General features: G+C 42.9%; 1 protein-coding gene across 1 annotated transcript; it reads right to left on the reverse strand.

Annotated features, from left to right (window-relative positions):
• Nucleotides 1–694: 694 nt before the first annotated feature.
• On the reverse strand, nt 695–19,589 carry STYX (serine/threonine/tyrosine interacting protein). The gene is made up of 11 exons (XM_075104351.1): nt 19,299–19,589; nt 8,622–8,654; nt 7,723–7,776; nt 6,491–6,588; nt 5,736–5,796; nt 4,326–4,362; nt 3,743–3,782; nt 3,612–3,662; nt 2,939–3,011; nt 1,874–1,967; nt 695–1,203 (listed from the first exon to the last, which is right to left on the reverse strand). The coding sequence occupies exons 1-11, from the start codon at nt 19,353–19,355 to the stop codon at nt 1,130–1,132; spliced, it is 672 nt and encodes a 223-aa protein (XP_074960452.1). The 5' UTR covers nt 19,356–19,589; the 3' UTR covers nt 695–1,129.
• Nucleotides 19,590–21,385: the final 1,796 nt, after the last annotated feature.

Raw genomic sequence — 21,385 nt, forward strand, 5'->3', positions numbered from 1 at the left:
GCTGTACTTGCACAATCAGTGGTTATCACAGTGCTTCTGAGAAGGAGAACAGTTAAAGCTGCATGAACCGCCTTGGCAATTCCCAATTTGAAAACTTTAAAGCACTGATAAGCACATGGCCTTAAATGACTCCAGTGCTTTAGAAGAGCAGAGGTGAATCCTTCAGGCCTTGATACTGTTAGGGCCAGCGCTTTGGGACGTAGTTTTCAAACACTGACCCAATTTTTATCCCAAATCATGCAATTATTGTCTTGCAAAGGGGAGCTACTCCTTCAATACCAGTTTGAAGATGCACTATTCTAGTAGACAGATGGACCACACTGGCTTGTTCAACTTAAATCAGCTTATAACTAATTAACAAGCAGCTGCTTAATGCTAGCTAAAAGAATTCAGTCTTGATGTGTGTAAGATTGGTAGCTGCCCTCTGTATTAATTCAGCACATAACTATTAATTAATCAGCACTCTGTATAACTTGCATAAAACAAGGTGAGATTTTTTAGAACAGTATTTTGTCTGAAGTTGGTCTCAGAGTATCAGTGTCAAAATAATTCAGTATATAATGACGTTTTATAACAAGGTAGAGTGAAATACTGATTGTAGTGCTGCTGTCACTCAGTTGCCAGGAGCAGTGCATGGTGAAGTTCATAAAGCACATTTCTACAAGCATGACCATAATATATACTGAGAACAAGGTGAGTTTTAGCAAACTTTTTCTTTACTAAAGTCTCTTGTTATAAATTACACAAATAACTTTATAAACAAATCCTCCCAGCTTGCATTTTGTTTAAAGTAATAACTTTATATCATACAAATAAAGAAATTTCAAGTATGAAAAGTGCATTATTGCAATAATACCTCTTTGCAAGTCCAAAAATCTTGGTTTAGAATAAAACTGTAAAGTGTAAAAAAGGAGTAAAACAATCAGTGCCATCTATTCATTCAAGAAGTCCAACATCTTAAAAATGATGCTTAGTGTGTTGCAGAGGCAGATTTACATCTGAAAGCAACATGTAATTGAAAAGAAGCTATGTGTGTGTTCATCATTTTGCATTATTAATTCTTTTTCCCTAGTTTTCTTCACCTTTCTCGGCAGGAGTTCACAATACAACCAGTGCTCGTCCTCAGGCATCATCCGTTCTGTGCTGCTGCCACTTGCATGGTTCCAAGTTCATCATCTTCTTCATGCATTCGCTTTAAACTTCCTGCAAAAGGCAACAGGAAGGAAGATACAACTGAAGAGATCAGCTCTAGCAATATGCAGCTGTGAGGAGGACTCTACCCTTTGAAGACATTCAGCTTTTAACAGCCAGCTGCTGACAGCACTCTTCCCTTGCACTTCTCTGCACAGAAGTTTCCTAGAATCCACCATTTTTTGTGCTCCCTGTGCGTCTCCCCCCAGACTCCATTTCCACTGACCTTTAGCAGGGATTGCTACTGGCACACCTCTATATGATTACAGTAATATTTTTACATGCCCTAATCTCCTGTTTTCTGTTTAAAGGCACACCAAAACTTTTTTATCAGAGCAACAGCCTTAAAATTAAGGGCAGAAATTACGTCACGACCACTGGCTGCTTTCAACCTGTCACTCTTGATTCCTCTAGGGAACTTGGGATTTTTGAAGGACAGGGCCTTTCTCCAGTACGGTATGGAAGCGCAGACAACAACACAGGAGAGCTCGACCATAGAACAGAATACTTAAGTACTGCACACAAGTTTCAACACCGCTTGCACACCAACTGCAGCCATCCCCTTCCCAAAAGTCCGAGATTCACTGCTGCTGCCGGGGCTTTACTTAGGGAGAACAAAAGTCACCTCACAACACCGGGTAAGCCAGGCGGCATCACACACACAACAGGAGAGGCTTCTGACCTGTAGTACCAGGTGGAACTGAGAGGGATCTCTCCAGCTGCAGTGGTGACATCATCTGGATGGTCAATTTTGCTAAATAGATGGCTTCATATTCCTGGAAAAGTTTAGTAATACATATTGTTACTAATTTGGCATAACACTTTAAGGATGAGAAGGACTAATTCAGAGAGTTCACTGGCACAGACTAGAGACTATCTTCCAGTGAGGCAGAGGTCTTAAAGGAGACGAGTTCTTTGTTGCTTTGACATGAATGACAAAAACTGTCAGGAAGGCAGAGTGAGAGAAAACAAAGGATGGCAAAAATGGCTTTAAGGAAGAGAGTGAACTTTCACTAAAAGTTCTGTGAGAATGTTCAGAGAACTCGCTGTTTCCGGAAGGCAATTCAGAGGGTAGGAACAAGCCAACCTTAGAATACAGTAGCTTCAGAGATTTGTTACAAGGACAAACTATACATGGCCTTGAAGCTTTGAAGTTGCGTTCTATTGACCTGTCACACTTCCAGTGCTACACAACTACTCCTCACATGAGTTACTTAAAAAAAAAAAAAACAAACAAAGCTCAGGAGACACTCAATCACCTTGCTGCCAGCCACTTAAGCAACAGCAGAGACACAACAAATCTGTTTCAACATACTGTCCCGATGTTTGCCCACCATTCACCCAGCAGACTCCCGAAATACGATAAAGCAACTTCATGACACCCGTTTGCTGTTTCAGACCTGTGAATATCATCTATGAATGCAAATGCCAAGGAAATCACTGATGCATGCCATGATACTCACTTTGCAGTTTCCTTAGCCACCGAGCTGTTTCAGAGCCTCTTAAATCACTGCACAAAACAGGATTTTTATTTCTCCTCCGATCCTGGATTTGCTTTGTCTAAAGCTTAAATCTGCAGAACTAGGGTACCCACTTATCTTTCTCCCAAGCTCTACTATAGCTTCTGACATTTAGTTGAAGCATATTTTTACAGTAAATGTTAAGCCTAAGTAGAAATGGCTGTTTTGCAGGAAGATGATTCATCAAATGGCTTTTGAGTTATGACCGGGGGGGCAGAAAAAGTCACCTGAAGTTGATGGACGAATCCAGCATTAGGATTAATACAGAATCTTCTTTCTTGAACATAAGTAAATGCGTCCCTTGAAGAAAGGAGAGAAAGTACTTCAGTGGAAAACAGGCTATGACAAAAGTCTCTGTGGTTTCAGGGGTCTTTCTCCCAATTATCAGTTCATAGGAAATATACAACCTCTAATTGTTCCTCAGAACTAGTTGGTATAACTGAAATTGTTTGGGCAAAATAGGAAGCAGTAGTTGGAAAATACTATTTGCCTGCCCCCAGCTCCAGTCTTCAGCTTGCTGGCCTGTTTTCCACACACCACTAAGAACAGCCTCTCGGGGCCTCTCATAGTTTTACAGCAAGGCATCAACTTCTGTAGGCTGGTATCCTATTTCCATTAGCAGCAGGTACCTACTTCTTCTTAAAGAGAGGATGAAAACAAGCCTGCAGTGAAGTGAAAGGGAATAATCTGCCCCATGTCAAGCCTTCACTCAATCTCAGTAGGTAACAACTGGTTTATGCATCAATACACAATTGTTTACTGTCCCTCCAAAATTATTATTCAGTTACATCCCTGAATTAAACAAATACCTACAGATGTATCAGACTTCTTATCTGTACTAAAGTACTCTTCAGTCTTTTCAGACAAACGGTTAAGTACATGACCACACTCTGTTCTTACCTGTACTTCACCCCAAATGTTTCCATTATGTATGCAATAACTAAGGCAGCACTGAAAAGAAAAAAAAAAATTAGTAGAATATATTTCCTGTGTTTAAGAAGAATTAATACGCAGGACGGATAGTTTCCTACCTTCTAGAAATCCCTGCATTTCCATGGACAAGAACTTTTCCTGAGAAGGGAAAAATAATAAAAAAACCCCAACAAACCACACTTGCATAGACTGAAGAAAATTCTTTGGAAGGTAGTTTTTCCTTGTTATTGAGATCTACGGAGTAGCAAGGTACATCCTAAGAACAATAGATGTGCCTTACTTCACTCTAGATTGCTAACTACACTGTCTGTTACTACCCTGGGATACAGAAGCATGGAGTCCTGCTCCTCTGAGGATTTTGGGTAACAGAACCTGCATCCCAGGACCACAATGCAGATTTAAGGCCCTACATTAGAGAGGGGACAAAACAACCCTCAAGCACAGAACACAGTTGTGTTTAAAGTGAAAAAAACTAACGCAGATATACAAAGAGGTTTGTTTTCAAGTCAGAGGCAAAAGGAAAGAATGCTTTGCTCTAAACTTGAATAATTAAAGTCAAGAACAATAAACCCCCAAATTTAAGAAAACATCCTTAAGAGCCTCTAATACATACCACTAAGTTAGTTTTAAAGCTCTAACAACATATTAGTAAATGAAGGAAAAAAGTTAATATGATTTTACCTCCACTTTGTAAACTTCCATCAATAAATTCTTTAGTCTAAAAAGAAAAAAAATTGCAAGACTCAAAGTTTCAGATTATTCTAGATGTTACTGCTACTTGCATTTCAAATTGGTAGAATTTTTGTATCAGTCTTTATAGACCAGTGACAATAACGCACTTTTATACAGGCATGAACATCACTTCAACTGGACATTTATATTTCTTTTGTATTTTTAACTATCCATAAAATTGTCAGTGAAAAACTAGTGCGAAGCCAGTACCAAAAACGCATAAAAATCCAGTATGTGTGCCTTTACAATCATTATGCCACGTGTTATGTCACTACAATAAAAAGTAACTTCCAAACATCTTTGCTTAACAGGGGGAGGAAAAAACCCCAACAAAACCTGAGAAAACCACATGCGTCAACCCCAATACGGCCTGAACCACCCTACTGTGTGACCTAGAAGTTCTCCAACTATATATTCAAGTTATAAAAGTAGGTCTAAAATCAATCTATAAGGTGAGACATGGTGTAGTGAGGTCTGTGGAATACTGCCAGGTTGAAACAGCTGATTAGATGAAAAGTAAAAGCTAAGTAATTTATTGTGGGGAAAACTCAGATTAGACTCTTAAAAATATACCGACGCAGAGCTACCAAGGCAGCAGTAACTGCAAGATCTGCAAAGGGTGTTGTTGGATCAAACAGCACTATCCTTCAGAAAAGCTGCAAGCCATCAACTGATTTGTCTTCTGCAAAAAGATGACCGCCTCTGCCATATGCAGGGAAGCCAGGAGTCTTTTGGTGGGTTTAGGTTTTTTTGGGGGTAGGGGGAGGAACAAAATGCTTTTGCTCTATTGCAAACTAACCTAAAATAAGGGTACAAAACCACAGCTCAAAACTAAGGGTTCCCTCAAAACTAAGGGTACTGATGTTTCCAAACCTCGGTATGTACTGGGTACTGTTTAACTTCAAGTTACTTTTTAATTCCTCTACAGTAAACGTGTTTCAAGATGCTTCAAAACTTAGTTACACCGTAGTTGGTTTGGGTTACTATTTTAGTATTGGGTTAAGTTTTAGTATTTGATACAGGAGATGTAAATCCTCTTGGGCTCAAAAAATGTTTCCTACAGGCCAAGGGTTTCCAGAGTAACTACCGTTCTCCCATGACCTGTTTCCTTTTTCTTTTGAGACCAATTCAGTTTTTTTTGGGGGGGAACCATACTAAGATGCATCTCTTGCAATTCTGCCTCAGTTTCTATACTTGTAAAAAGGAGTTTATCACACTTACTAAAGTGGCAATAAAGTCACCCTTCCAGGTGCCTCAGGCTCAGTATCCCAGATTTGAAGCTTGGTATCCATTAGTTCAGAACACTCTTCCTGGGCAACCCCATTCCCATTCCATCCATATTAGCACACAAATACTTACCATTGGGAAAAATCGTATTATATTCTCAACTGGATTATCTGCAATATCCAAGACTAAATACCTACAATGAAAACAGTTGCTATGAGTACACAGTAACACTGAGTTGCTGCCACCTGTACAAGTACAGCTGATTCAACCCCGTTACAATAAAACCCGCAGAAGGAAGCCGACACTAAACCCCCGGCTTTACTTTCTGGCCTGTGATCCACATTATCTACCAAGAAGCAGCCTCTGGAGATGTCCTTACAAGGGAGGATGTGAGGAACCTTCTCCAACATTGTGGAAGAACTCCACGAGCACTATGCTACAGGTGACTCAGCTTTGCCTGAAAGCAGCATACTACACACATGCCCCCCACCACTTTGTAAATGTGGGCCAGCATTCTTTTCAGGTGCTCTGTGCACCTTTGTCAGAGGTACACACGTTCTGATTAAGTCACCTCAAATGTTTTACTAGCAGGACAAACTGTACTCAGAACAAACAACTTCAAAAACTGAAGCTAGTCACTGTAAACTAACAGGCACTTCTCATTTGCGGTGTTGCCTACAGCCAGAGTCGAATGGATGAATAAACTTCCTGGTTTGGATTTAAGAGCCTTCCTACACCTTAGCACATTTTTCAAATATTTTTGTCAATGTGAAAATATTTGGAAAGAACACTAACATAAAAGAAATAATCTTGTTAATACAGAATAAGGTGCTTAAAAGTAAGGTCTTTTATTGTTTGCAGTTCTGTGTGTTATGATCATTTCTCACCTAAATAACTGTTGGAAGTTTGGTTTAATAAAATTTGCTTCAATGTTTTGCCGTATGCATATTACATGGGTTATGCCATGTTTCTGAAGTATAGGTAGCTGTGGAAAAAGAAAACAAACAGATTTTTTTAAGTTACAGAATCCACCTATTGCACAGTAATAAAAAGAAAAGCTATACTTAAATACATAATAGGGCTATATCATCTCCTCAAGAAAAATCGGAGCTAGTTTTCTAATATTCAAAGCATAGTGTGAAAAATCTTGTTTTTCAAAAAGTCAACACACAACTATTAGGAGCTGCAAGGAAAAGCATTCCTAACAACGCTAAAAAGAACAGGCAGTAAAGGCAGCATCCAATTAACTTGTTTGTCTCTGCCCACCTTTCACCTTGCCTGAAATTGCAAGTCCCTACATGACATAGTGATTTTCAGCTAGCGTTGGATTCTTGCTGGAATCAGACCACTGAAAGTAAGATCATTCAAACCATGAGGTAAGCTTGCAGATACAAGCTTTGCCTTAGCAGTGCTTGACTTTACTGTAGATGCACTTTACCTTATTTTACTGCATATGTGTGGTTTCCCACTCCTGATTTGTACTGCAACACTTCAGCAAAGGAGACAGATTGCCTGATCAGTAATGTGCAAGTCTCAAATGTTTTACCTTTTTCTAAGGAAAATTATATTCAAGCTTAACTATAAGACTTGATTTTATTACAAAAAGCTCACACATGAATGCTCACCGCAATTAGTGTGCGAGTCACTTCAAATTTGCATTTTTCCCTGGTTTGTAAGGAGTCGGTAAAGCAGACTAGCTGAATTGAGAGAGCATGCACGTGCGTGTGTACGAACGCATGCAGAACTTCAAGCCACATGACAATTGACCAGGGCTCTTTTTCACTTTTTCTCCTGAAGCAACCCTTTAGCTCACAAGATTGTTAAGGAAAAAAAACACAGTTTCATAAGCATCAGCTGCCCCAGCATGTGCCCGAGGTGGTAGTTCAGAATCTCTGTGGAAAGGGGAGGCATGGGCACCAGCCCCAATCAGATAACCCTGCAGGCTGAAGGGACCATCCCATAAATGCATCGTGTATTACTTCTACTCTGGCATCTTTCAGGTTCCAGTTCAGGACTGCAACCAAATTTACACCTATATAGATAACAGTTGAACAAACCGCCACAGTAACAAATCACCACAGCAAAGTTTCCGTATGAGACACTATTCTGAAAATCATACCTTGCTTTTCATAGCTGAAGAATATGGGCCTAAAAATAACCCAGGTAAAATTTCCTAGAAGGGGGAGAAAAACAGACATTTAATACCAACTCAAAATTATTTGAAATAATACATTGCACTCAACGCAGGCTACGGCCATGGAAACAAGTAATTTACACGCTAGTGAGAGACGTGCTATCAAGTGTTGTTTTTACTGGACAAGGGGAAAAAAATCCATTTGGCAAAATAAAAGAAACATGATCTTTGTGCAGGAGGTCTTGTTTTGGAACAGGAATCAAGTCCTTTATTTGGATTAAGTTCCAGTTTGATTCCTACATCCTACCCAGCCCCAGCTCAAATGAAGGGAACTCTAACTTTGTATATAATTGTGTCTTGTAAATTAATTCCAAATCACTGTCATGGAAAAAGACATACACATAGTAATCTTCTAGCCTTGTCCTAGTAGTAGGAAAATATCAATTTTTAACCATGTATCTCCCCACCAATAAGGACACATAGGTCTGCAGACCTTATCTTGCACAAAGGTTTGGCCAACATCGTGGTAGGGAATTTTAATTGCCCAGTGCTCCTACCTGAGAACATTTATTTCCAACCAAATTTAAGTCAAAGAGCAAAGCTCCGATACTTTTTTAGCAACCATCTCCCAAAATTCATCAAAACAAAAATATAGTATTTTGGGGATTCCAAAGAAAAGGACAGGATTATGTTATTTTTTAATACTTGCACAACTGAGATCCAAGCACACCTGCACCCTAAGCTGGCAATCCTCACACATCTCTCCGATGGTGCTGACACTTTACCCCTGAAGACTGATTTTGATGCCAGCTCTTTTGTGGGGCACTTTCTTACTGAATGTACCATGGGTTACGACTCAAATGGTAAATGAAGGTGTGTCATACCTGCATCTCTCTCCTCATGGGATAGGTCCAATCCTTAAAATAAAACAAAAAAATTATACAGGCACATAAAGGGAAAACCAAATTCAGACAGAGATCTTACATACAAGGATCAAAACATCTTTTCTGCAGATTGTACAAGCTACCGGCTATGCAACAGGCACATTGCTTACACTTACTGCTAACTCTCCACATGGTAACACTCAAGTGCAAGAACACCGTTTTGAAAGCCAATGTGAAGAAACCTCAGGTAGCGTACATCAGTGACGAAACCTGTGCAGAACAGCTGATGTGTTGTACATCCACACCTCAGCTTTCTGCTTAGAAACCTCCCTCTAGAGTGGGGAGGGGGGAAAAAAAAGTACCAAATAAAAAGGAAAAAAGCTTTAGAACATTCTGTACTAGTCACAGTAGCAAAAAAATTCCTTTGTCTAGCACATTCCTACAGCCACTGAAAAAACAGTTAGACGATAGCAAGTGTAGCAGGTAACTCCCTTAAAATCCACACTGCCTCACCCAGTACATTCAAACTAACTTTATTTTGATTATTTAGTATTTAGCTCTAACAATTCTAGAAACTTATGGTCTCCATGAACACAGCAAGCCATTCAGGTGAACTGCCATTTTTCTCCATCCTAGAAAACTACACTGGGAAGGATCCTTGCACAGCGAACTCATACACTGTTGTTCAGCCACAGGGCCATGATACTCCTTGTGCTAGCCGTAAGTTAACAGACATCACACCCTTCCACAGGATCTCAGACTCAAGTTTGTGAGGGGTCACCACTTGGGAACCACCCCTTCCTAGGGATCTCATCAATACTTAAATATCTGAAGGGTGGGTGTCAGGAGGATGGGACTGGGCTCTTTTCAGTGGTGCCCAACAAGAGGACAAGGGGCAATGGGCACAAGCTGGAACACAGAAAGTTCCACCTAAACATGAGAAGAAAGACTCCTTCCCTGTGCGGGTGCCCGAGCAGCGGCACAGGCTGCCCAGAGAGGCTGTGGGGTCCCTTCCCTGGAGACATTCACACCCCGTCTGGACGCAGCCCTGTGCCCCTGCTCTGGGGGTGCCTGCTCAAGCAAGGGGTGGGATGGGATGAGCTCCAGAGGGCCCTTCCAACCCCCACCAGTCTGTGATTCTGGGACTATTTAGTATCATTCAAACTCAATCCATCAGCACTGCCCAGAGCAAATGGCAAGATCAACATCTTCATCCTTTGCTCTGTTTTAAAGAGCTGCCAAAGCTGAGCAGAAAAATGCTCAGGCAGACTCTATTCCTGTCTCTCCTTCTTTACAACTCCCACTGTCCTCTATTAACAGGCTCTTACTCATTCTTTGACCCTGACACATGAAGAAGTTATAGCTGAGATCACAGTTACCAGCTGGAGGGGGGAGAACGAAAGAGTCACACATATCAAATCAAATAGACTGCATACATTTATTTACATAACTTACTTGTTTGCTCCACACACACTGGTAGCTAAGAAAAAAACCTTTGCCATATGTTGTTCTTGTTATGTTCCAGTCTCCTCAAAACTATGAGAATGTTAAACTCTAAACATGTCACCTCTGAAGTGAGGTCAGGATTACACTAAGAAAGGTCCAGGCCCTTAAACAGCAGCACTGTCCACCTCAGCACCTGCAGTTGTACCAGTAGCATCTATTTCACATTACCTTCTTTTTAATAAGACACACAAGAGAAAAACCCAGCGCTTCCCCCAGGCACGCAGACAGTTACACAGTGAGGTTTTGCTAGCTCTTGGTAGTGGATTTAGAAAGGATTTTAGTATCAGTAAAGTTATTCTGGAAACCACTTGAATTGAATCTGGGACAGCATTTCTGAGAACGCAAACAAACATTAAGCCGCTCAGAACAATTCTGTGAATACTACCTAAAATGGTAGTACAAACAGGGAAATAAAATGCACTGAAATGGTCTTTGCTAAATAGGCAGAGAGGTAGCAAAATTATTTCTGCATGTTTCAGCTGTAGTAATAAAAGCTCCTGGTAGCAGAAAGTAGAAATCCTGTGACAAAAGGATGATATTTACAGAACTGTATCCTTTGAAAGTTGACCTAAGAGTGTTTTAGTACAACCCTGTTGTCTCACTGCATATATAAAAGCATAGTTCACTCGTCAAAAAAAAGCAAGAAAACTGCAGTTTTGTCCAAGTATTAAAACAACAGTAACAGTAATAAACTCTGAAAAGCTTAAGCTATGTTCCAGGAGTATACAGTCACTTAAGTGGGTTTATTACTCTTATTTGTACAATTTTAAAGTCTTAATCTGGAGCATAATGAAAACACAAATTCATCACTACTTTGGTCAAGGGGACTTAACAATACATTACAAATTCCTTTCAAACGCATTAGGAACGGGAAATTGTGTTAGTCCCAACAGCTGTAAGCTGTGCAAAGTAGGCAGGCAAGAATTTAGCAATATACAGCCCAAAGGAAACCAAAACCCAAAAGACAACAGATGCGCAGATGTTCTGAACAAGAAAAAAAGATGTCAGTATTGGCTCCAGACATTAGCCTTCAATGTTTTGTAAGAAGGCAAAAAGATACAGTTTGCAATGGGACACAGTCTGCAAAATAAATATCTGAAAGATGATCTATAAAGAAAAAATTTAACCCGAGACAAGTACACAAACTACTGAAAGTGATTCTGGTGATTTCCTGACAGCCCTTCAAGGATTTTAAAACTAACAATGCAAGATTATTCAAATGTTATGCAAAATTATGTAGAAAAAGTATTAATGTAGACTGAACCCAAGCAGAGGTCTCATTTTAAGGAATTCATTCATCAACTGTGCTTTCCATGCTGTCTGAAGCACCCAGCAGACAACTAACAACTAGAAGTTTCTTTTTTTTTAATCAGACCAAATATAAGAATTTTGCCAAGAGAACAACCAACTATACCAGAGCTGGACAGAGTAACGGCACTCCTTGTTGCTAAGTATTTGTAGGTAGGTTCTACAGAATCAGCAACAACTCACTGGAAGACGTGACCTTCAATATGCACAAGACCAAAGTAAAGGAATGCAAAAAATAAACCCCACAACTCTAAGTTTTGAAGAGGAGCCACTCACCTCTGACAGATCTTCCCAAACCAGACTGTGATTCACTGATGGGCAAGTTTAAGAGATACCTCAGCTGTTTCGCTGTGCGCTCACAGCATGCATCTGCTGTATTTTGTATTCGCACCAACGAAATGCCAGGGAGTTTCTAAAGCACTTCAACTGCTGCCCCAGAACGGAGCGACTAGCAAGAGGAAAAAAAGGAATAGAGCATGTTTCAGATCCCTCCCTCCCCCACATACAGCCAATCTCTAGCTGAAATAAATTGAAAATGTGAATGAATAGGCAAGATTTGTCTATGCTACAGAGAGCTTCTTGGTAATCAACATCCAAACTACTTCAAGAGTTACTCTGCCAACAGTTATGGTTATTTTGTCAATATTTTGCCATAGCTATACTTGCTCTTCTTTAGAAGAACAGTTTAATGGCAAAAATCCTGACACCGTACACTGACACATGCAAATTTACATCCACATGGGCTTTTTTCTGAAAGAGTGACCTTGGCTAGGACTTAATATAAAATTCATATTATGAATTTTCTAATTAGCTTAACAGCCCTGACATTGAGACTCATCTAAGGTCTGCACAAAAGCAAAGACTAGGGTTTTTAAACACAGCTCCACAACATACCTTATGCGATCTGCATATGCCTCCCCAGAAGGAACGCAGTAAATGGATATATGTGACATCACTTAACTGGTCCCTAACTGAGAGTTTAAGCGTGAAGACCCATCTAATTTTCACATATAAAACGTCTATCCTAGTCAGTCTTTGCCGAAGCTCAGCTTTGGTTGAAAGGCGATGCACAGAACTGCCCTTTCATTATATTATGCTTAAACTCCTGCTGCCTTATAATTAGTAGAGCCTGCAAACTACAGACTGCCCTAGATGAAGGAAGCAGCTCTCAAAGGTGCTGAAAAAAAAAGCCCACCAGTAAAATAAATCAAATCACTGGTTTAAAGAAGGAGAATCCAACATCAAGAAGTATCCTTTCTAGACTTTAGCTGCTGCCCCTTATCCTCTCAGCACCACTGGGCATCAGGTGCCATCTGCAGTGACTCTCCCCACTTTCAAGACCACTCCACAAGTCCTTTTCGAAAAGCTGCACACAACTCCCAGTAAAACCTTCCTGACCCCTCAGGTTTCTCACCCTTTTCCAACACTCAGACAGCTATTTTGGTGTTGATCAATAGCATCACTCACTTCTCTGTACAGATTTCTCTTCCCCCATTGCAATTCATCACAGCAAGGCTTCCACATGATTGATCGTTCCTCGTGTACCTCAAAAAACTAGGTCTGTCAGAATCCTCTTGCCTAAATTTGTTTCCCCATCTAGTGGAATATTCACATAAGCTACAACACTCAAAAGTCTCTCCTCCGAACCTGGTACAACATTCTTCCACAAGTTGTGAAATCAAAGCTGAAGACAACTGTTACGGCAATAACAGCCACACACTCTGCTGACCTGCTTCAATTCCTTCATCTGCGCTGGGCAACTGATCTCTTGGCTATAATCCTGTACCGCTCCATATATGAAATTAAAATTACAGCTAAACAGTGTCACATCAGAACAGCCAGAGGGCATGATCATATTGATAGCCAACACTGCTCTCACCCCCCCTTAGCTGGCTACAGCTTGGAAGGTGGATGGATCCTGATCCCTTAACAATTACCATCACACAAAAGCTTTATGCTTAAATATGAGGCAGTTTTAAGTCTAATTTAGACATGAAATGAGATCACATCTTGGTTTTGAAAGTATTTTAGACAATATTTTGAAAAAACAAAAACCCTCCCAGCTGATACAGACCAACAGAAGGCAGGGAGAGGGAATAGGGGACATTATCATTAAAGACCTGCACCAAAATAAAGCTAGTTACACCAATGGCCTTTGTAAAATGGAACAAACAATTCTTGAAAGAAATCATGAAATACTGAAGTAGTAATAGAGCATGCTCATTTGCCATCTCTTAATAAGAGACAAATGAAGTACTGAAAAACATATTCAAGACAAGTATTTTAATATTACTGAAACCTGACACATCTATCACTGTGAAGCATGCTACTTTAAGGGCCTCAAAATTAGCTAAAAACAAGAATGAAATGAAAGGCTGTGGCTTCAGTTTCAGTCATGTTTCATGCTCTTGGACAGTTATTCCAGTTAGAATGATTTTTTTTTTTAAAGATATGTATTTTTTTATATACATATATCTAGAACAGAATTATTTCAGTTGGAAGGGACCTGCAACAATCATTCAGTCCAACTGCCTGACCACTTCAGGGCTATATATATATATTTATTCCACCCCTCCCCAGATAGAAGTCCTAGTGCAAGTACATAAAATCAAAAAGTTAAACCCAGTCTCTTTGGTCTCTCAAGATGTAGCCATATCACTAGCAAGAACAGAGCTATACTCACAAGGTTAAGGAAGGCTTTGGCAGTACCACTAACCCAAAGCAGCGGCTGGTTAAAGGATGAGGTTACATTCCCACCCTCACACAGTTGTTTAATCCTATGGTCGCCACGCTCGGGAAACTATAATGGCCCAAAACTAACAGCTTTTTTAGCAAAGCTGGTTGTCTACCAAAGTAAGCTCCCTGCTCCAGGTCACCACAGGTCAGACAAACATCAGGACAAAAACAGTGACAACACTGGACGGCTGGCAGGATGGGTAAAGCCACTTTTTAGCAAAGCCAGCTATTAGATGGGCTCTGCTGTAACGGCAAGTCCCCCCTCGGCCAGAGATCCCACTTTGGTCAGTCTCAACGAGGACAAACACGGGCTGGGAAGCAGCATTTAGCAGCATTTTCTGTGTATTTGTAAAGAGTACTCAGACAATGGGAAGTCCTCATTGTACAGACCTTTTGCTTTTGAAAATACAAAGGAATACAAAAGCTGGAAGGTGGATGGGAAAAACAATAGCAGGTGGGAATGACAGAACACACAGAGGAAGGAAGAAGCGTACAACAGGAAAACAAAGGTTATTTGGCAAAGAGAAACACAAGCGATGGAAAAGGCTAAAAGTTAAGCTAAAGCAAGTAAAGGGAAAGTAAAAACGTCACATAGATAAGAAACAAATGTTTCTTGTTTGTCTCAATCTGTAACATTGGTCCCAAAGACACCTCAGCTAGCTCCTTAAATACCAATTAGCACACAGATCATCAGCACTGGCTTTTATTAAAGGACAATAAAGGAGTAAAGGGAGAATTCTTCAGGTTATAAGAAGCATGTAGCCAACTGGCAGGACTGCTACACTTTCTGTATTATTTTCTTTTTAAACAGACTTGCACAGAAGCTGAGACTCATCTGAATTTTTTTATAGTAGTATTTCTCCCGCATCCACCCCATGGCAACGCTACCCACTACAGTAATAGGTCTTGATGATTCACTTTTTACGAAGAATCTGTAGAATGTGCACTAATGAACAAGTTTTACCAACAACTGGTAAAGGAAAAATTCTATTCAGATTATTGTTAGAGTTGTTGATAATGGTGCACGTATGTCCTTTTTCATGCCTTGGTTTTCTCCCCCTCTCCCTTTTTTTAATTTTAATTACAGCCTATCAAGCTGGGCTATATTGAGACCAAGGACCATCCAGGTCTCTCTACAATCCTCATTTGGATAAAAACCCCCATGCTTTAAGTCCCCCAGTGAGCCACGTTCACGTCTGCATGGATGCCTATGCACTCCAGCAGGCTTCCTGCGGATGCACGGCGTAAGTTTGTCACAAGCAACGAGACTGCTCAACCTCAGCTGCCACACTGCACTTCTGATATATGCAAAGTAGTCTGGTAGTATCCCACAGAGTTAGGATCAAAATCTGTCACCTGATTTACATTTCCTAGCATGACAGAGCATTTGTTTTAAGTCTCTTTTGCTCTATTATGTGGGCAGGTAAAATAAATATTGCAATCCAGGCTTCCTACTTAACTTAAAGAGTCTGCAGAGGAGGGGAATCACTTTATGTTTATTAAGGGGGTTATCTGCCTTTCCTATCAGAAGTAAGAGTAAAAAAGCTTAAGAAATTTGTTCCACCTTTAGATGGACTGCACTAGTGCATAGCTTAAAAAGCAGTCAAAAATACATTAGCATTTTAGACTAAATATAGCTGTCAAGAAATGTACATTTCTTCAAAAATCTTGTGCTGCGGAAAGCACAGTTTTTACACGCATTATAAGAAAGCAAATATGACTGCTTAGTCAATAAGCTGATAATTCTATTACAAGAACCACAGATAGTCTTAAAAAAAATTCTAAATACCTCGTGAATACTAGTTTACTCAGCCTGCTTGCAAGCAAATATGCTAATGTTTTAACACAGAAATGAACTGGTAATTATTGCTCTTTTTTTAATTTAATGGGAAAATAATTTCCATTAAATTCCTTGAATTATTCCAGTGCTGATTTACCGTCTTTTCAAAAAAGGGCTAAGATGTCTCAGTACTAATACACCAGCATGCACTAATTGTTATTAACCCGACCCTCTTTTAACAGGTCTCTAGCGGTGCATGTTTGTACTGGGGAAAACACCAACCCAGCACTTCTCAAATTTAAGGAAGTTTGAGATCTCATCTTGGAAAATGTGCCAATTTTAGAAAAAGACATAAATCTAAGCTTAGAAATGGCTTCCATGCCGCGTATGATCACTCATACAACTTTCACATACTCTCTATTGCCAATCTGTAAAAGAACATGGGTGGCTTACAGACATTCATGGCACATACCAGAAAAGCTTTGCATGAATGGTGAGTTACATGTTCAATATCCAAAGATTAAAAGTAGAAGACGCTCGGATGGCATAAGGGCCTGTAAAAGGAGTTTGGGTTTTAGCTGCTATAGACTCACCAGTGAAAGACAGAAGCTGGTTTATCCCAGACTTCACCAGCTCATCTTGCAGAACTGGACAATTCGCCCAGCCTGCAGCCAGCACACGAGCTGACTAGAGGAAACACCGCAAGCTAGCACTGACACATGCTTCTACCAAAGCGCAGACGACGCTTGCAAATACCTGTCTATGCTTGACCTATAACAAACACAGCTCCACCACCTGAATGAACTTTAAGTACGCACAAGCTGCAGGGAAAAAAGTAATAGCGACACGTGTCACTAAGAGCACTCAGAAGAGCGAACTTCTGGTCCATCAGTTCCTGAGATGGTATCAGATTAGGAATGCAAAGAAGGCATAACTCTCTCCAGCAGGTAAATATTACCGACATTTCTTAACGTGGCATTTCACAAGCTCCAAAAGTACCATTAGCCAATGTCAGTAGTTTTAAAAATCCAGCAGACGGCTCACAGATTTGGCTTTTTTTTATTATTATTTAAGCTGTCACACGGTTACTAGTGTCAGCTGGGAGAAAGGAGCTGGGGGGGTAGCAGTTAGATTGCCTTGAAACGACCACAAAGTTGCACTCTTGAGCAGCCCACACCAGGAAGTAAAGCAGGCATTCCCCAACTTCTCTCTCCTCCACTTCCTCCCTCAATATCTTGAAATCAAATCTACCAAGACAGCATTAAACCATACATAACCAAGTTCCTGAAATTAATATATTAGAGAGTACTCCTTGTTAAAAGACTCTCCTCACAACAACACACATGAGATGATCTTCAGCTTTCCATGAATAACTACATTTTGTGGGCAGAATGATTTAAATTTCCTCAGTTTGCTTTTCCAAAGCATCTTCTTAAGGATTGGGCTGAAGGCACAAGGCTGAAGTCTTCTAATACTTCGCTTGACAAATTAGCTCCACAGGAACTCCAACATTCTCACACTGGCTTTAACTTTTCTGTTTCCCCCAAATTCTCCAACTACAGTGTATTTAGACCAAGTCAGACACAAGTGTAAGGTGTTGAAAAAAAACCCCTAACTTAGAGTTTTTAAAAATAGGCCTTGAAATTCTCCGCTACAGTCTTGCAGCATGTGAAGTCCTAACACCCTACACATTATATTACTGAGATATAGAGCACGAAAAAAAGCAAAACATAAAATCCACTCTGAAGGACACTGTATTATAATTTCAGTTTTCATCAGCTAAGAGTTGTTAGACTGGCAGTGACCTCTGTTTTAAAAGCTATTCTAACTGCACGCTCCTTTGTAGCCATTCTAGTTATAAACAGGTTCGGAAAGCCATCCAGGCTAATTTAGTTAACCATTTTCAGAAGTAACTGTAGATAATATGATTGGTTTCTTCAGAAAGAAGAGAGATTTAAAAACAAACAAATCATAAACCTCACAGGGTGGTATATAATTTGTGTTCAGATACAAACCGATTACAACTTTTTGAAAACAACCAAAATGACTTGTAAACACCTCCTTAGCTCTGAAGAGGGTATTAAATTTTGACAACAAAACCAAAAAAGACAAAAGCCTAGTAACTTGCGTATTTCAGGTAACTTATCACAACAACAGCATTCAACAATAACTCTGGTAAAACAGAATTAAATGCTGATGTTTATGAAATATGCAACAACCTACAGACCTCTGAAGAGCTCAGATACTCTCAACTTCCCACATGAATGCTGTGACATTTTGCATTAAATATCCGACGCTATCAAAGCGGGACGCTCGGGGTTGGTTGTGACACATGAAAACACGCCACCAGCGTCCAGGGCCAGAACCCAGAAGCCAAGCCAAGTTCAGAAATCAGACACCACGCGGACCCGGCTCCTCTGACACCACGCAGGGTGCACTTGAGTCTTAGCAGATATTGCCACCTGTCTTAGTTCGCAGAGAAGTCTTGGCTCATGAACGCCGTAAAAACGCCTCCCCAGTAGGCTCACCAGAGCACCAAGTTATTGCTTGAGTGTCTAAGAGTTAGAAGGCACCAACTGTGTGGAAGGGGACAGGCAGGCACTCACTGCTAGCAGCTCACCACCTTTCTGCACGTACAAGGAGCAAGCGGGCAGCCAGCAGCAGATGGAGGGCAGGACTGGTGACCGTACAAAGGGAGAGGGAACACGCCGGGGAAAGAAGAAAGGGTGGCTAACAGGCAGGCCATGCCACACCGAAGGGCAGAGGAGGGGACACCAGAGACAGCAAGCTGAGCGGGGGCCGCCATCAGAGGGCAAAAGCCGAGGGAGCGGCGGTGGAGAGATGAACCGGCGGGGGGGAGGGATTCGGTGGCTGCTGGCAGCCCCTCTTCCGCGAGCAGGGCTCGCCAGCAGCACCGGGGGCGGGCGGGGGCACCCGGGAGGGCAGGCGGAGGCGGGCAGGGGATCCGTGAGCGGGGAGCAGGGGGCAACGGGCAGGATGCGGCCGGTGGTCCCGGGGAGGGGGGGGGCAGCGGGGCCTGCGGGCGCGAGTTGTCACTAGTACGGGGGGGGGGGGGTAGGGCGGACCCGCGCCTCAGTGGGGACCCGGGGGCGGCCAGCGAGGCCTGGGCCCAGGGGAAGGGAGGCGGGAGACACCCCACGGGGGGACAGGTCTGTCAGCCGCGGGCGGGGGGACGGACGCACACACAGCGGGCCCACAGCGCGGGAGGCCGGGATCAGCCGCACCACACGGGGCCGGGGCGGCAGGCTGCCGCCGCGGCGGGAGGTTCTCCCTCAGGCGGGGCCCGGAGCGGCGGCTCCCCCGGCAAGCTCCATCCCGCCCCTCACCTCAGAGTCCTCTTTGGCCTGCGGCAGCGCGGGGAAGGCCGGCTTGGCGAGCTCCATGACCGGGCGCTCTCCGGGCGGGGCAGGACCGGGCAGGGCGGCTATTTGGGCAGCGGGGCCGCAGGCTCCGGCTCGGGAGCAACGGCGGCAGCGGCGGCAGGAGGAGGCGGAGGAGGCGGCGGCGCGCTCAGCCGCTCGCGCCCGGCCGCCATGCTGCTGCTGCTGGTGCTGCTGCTGCTGCTGCCTCTTCCCTCCTCCTGCCGCCGCCGCCGCCGCCGCCCCCGGGCTCGGCTCCAGCCGCGGCACCGCCTCCGCCCCCGCCCCGCCCACAACGGCCGCCCCAACGGCCCCGAAGGGGCGGGGCGCGGCGCGCGGCCGCGCTCCCGCCGCTCTGAGGCGCCCGGCGGCGGCGCGCGTTCCCCCCTGACAGACCATCCGTTCTCCCGCTCCCCGGCCGCCCCTCACCTCCCCCAGTTCCTTAATTAATGCCTCACAACCCCAGTTAAAACTTCTTCAACAAGCCCTTTTCCCACCTTAGGCTTGCAGTGATCGAGGTCCGGCTTCTCCAGTCAACGCTCAGGCCTGAAGTGCCTCGCACCTCGGTGGCCACAGTGCCTCAAGCACGCTCCCTGCCATGTCGCGGACATTAGCACTCCCGAAGATGTTCTTCTCGTCGCCTTCCCCTCGCCCTGCCATCTCTTTCTTCTCACGTGCAGATTAAACCACACTGCCTGCCTCGAGCGTTAGTTGGCGCCACAAACAGGGACATTTTCAAACAGGTCCTCTTTGTGTGTAAGAGACGCCCTCAGTCTTGGGGCAGGAACCCATTTTTCTGCTTTTTGAGGTTCTCTGGTCCCACGCTCTGCTAGACTGTAAGAGATCACCTCAAATGATTTAAACGTCTTGCTCATTTCCCCCTTGAGAAACCTTCGACGGTCACATTTTAGCAACCGTACCTTCAGTACCACAATTTCCTTTCAGCAAAAGATGAAAAATGAAACAGCAAAGGAGAAAGCAACAGTGAAACTGCAGCTCCCACCTCCAACTGGCATCTCAGATAGGAACAGGGACAGGTGTCTGAGCCGTAGCTTAGGGCCCCGACATAAAAAATGAGCTATAACCACTCCCAGGGCTTCAGGTTTTCCACCTTCTAACCTCCTCCAGCGTAATACCAGGGGCTCAGCTCCGTGTTTATATTGCTGTAGTGCTCAGAAATGGTGTTTTATTTAATTTTCTAATTTCTCCAAGCACGCTGGCTGCAGCACCCAGGCCCAGCAGCTCTGTACGAGCTGCACTCAGAAGGGTGCTACAGTAAACTAAAACTGAGATTTGCATCTTCCCACTCCTGACACAGTCACAATAGGAAGTTTTCATGCTAACCAGAAAAAACAGTCCATAATGACCATTAACCATATAAACACAAAAATATCGTGGCCTGTCCTGTTGTAACTGTTTTGCACCTTACGCTACCTGTTTTGTCTCATAGGGATAGGGGAAAAAAAAGTACAACCACAGCTATTGAAACTGCCAGGGAGATGCTGTTAAGCAGTGTGTTTCCTGGCAAATCTAGAGTTAATCTGATGCGCTTGTCTGTCAGCTGAGCATGCCCAGAGTAATCCAATTAGGGTAATTAGAAGTGGCCAGAAGTACAGTCCAGCTCACTACTGTTCCAATCCAACCTTTAGCTAAGTCGTACAGCGCAGCTGGTCAATCCGCACGCACCCCCCTTGGGGTGGAAAGGATTAAAAAACAAAAAATAAGGCACAGTGACAGAGGCCCTCAAGAACACCACCACCTTAGCCTCTGCGGTTGTTTCAGTGACTATTCCAACAGCTGCAGCAGTCAACTCCCAGGGAGCACAAAGGCAACCTGCGTACAGCTAGATGCCAACCTCACCGGGTAAGGTCCACAGCAAAGCCCCGTTTGGAGCTCCCGCGGTATTAGGTACTGCGCTTGGACATGCCTAAAGCAGCACAGGTTCAAATTATATTGGACAGTTCCTATCTACATCTAGAGAATAGCTGAAATGGGAACACACCTCGCCTATCTCCCCCACCACCCCAAACACTATCATTAAAGCTTTTATATCA

The sequence above is a fragment of the Phalacrocorax aristotelis genome, chromosome 9 (assembly GCF_949628215.1).
Source record: "Phalacrocorax aristotelis chromosome 9, bGulAri2.1, whole genome shotgun sequence".
NCBI lineage: Eukaryota > Metazoa > Chordata > Aves > Suliformes > Phalacrocoracidae > Phalacrocorax > Phalacrocorax aristotelis.

Excerpts from the sequence above, each read along its gene's own strand:
- STYX (XM_075104351.1), bottom strand. The coding sequence starts at position 19,355 with ATGGAGCTCGCCAAGCCGGCCTTCCCCGCGCTGCCGCAGGCCAAAGAG. Across the intron at positions 3,663-3,742 it reads AATGCAGGGATTTCTAGAAG|TGCTGCCTTAGTTATTGCAT; the intron begins GTAGGAAACTAT and ends TTTTCTTTTCAG. Across the intron at positions 1,968-2,938 it reads GATTCGTCCATCAACTTCAG|GAATATGAAGCCATCTATTT; the intron begins GTGACTTTTTCT and ends AAACTTTTCCAG.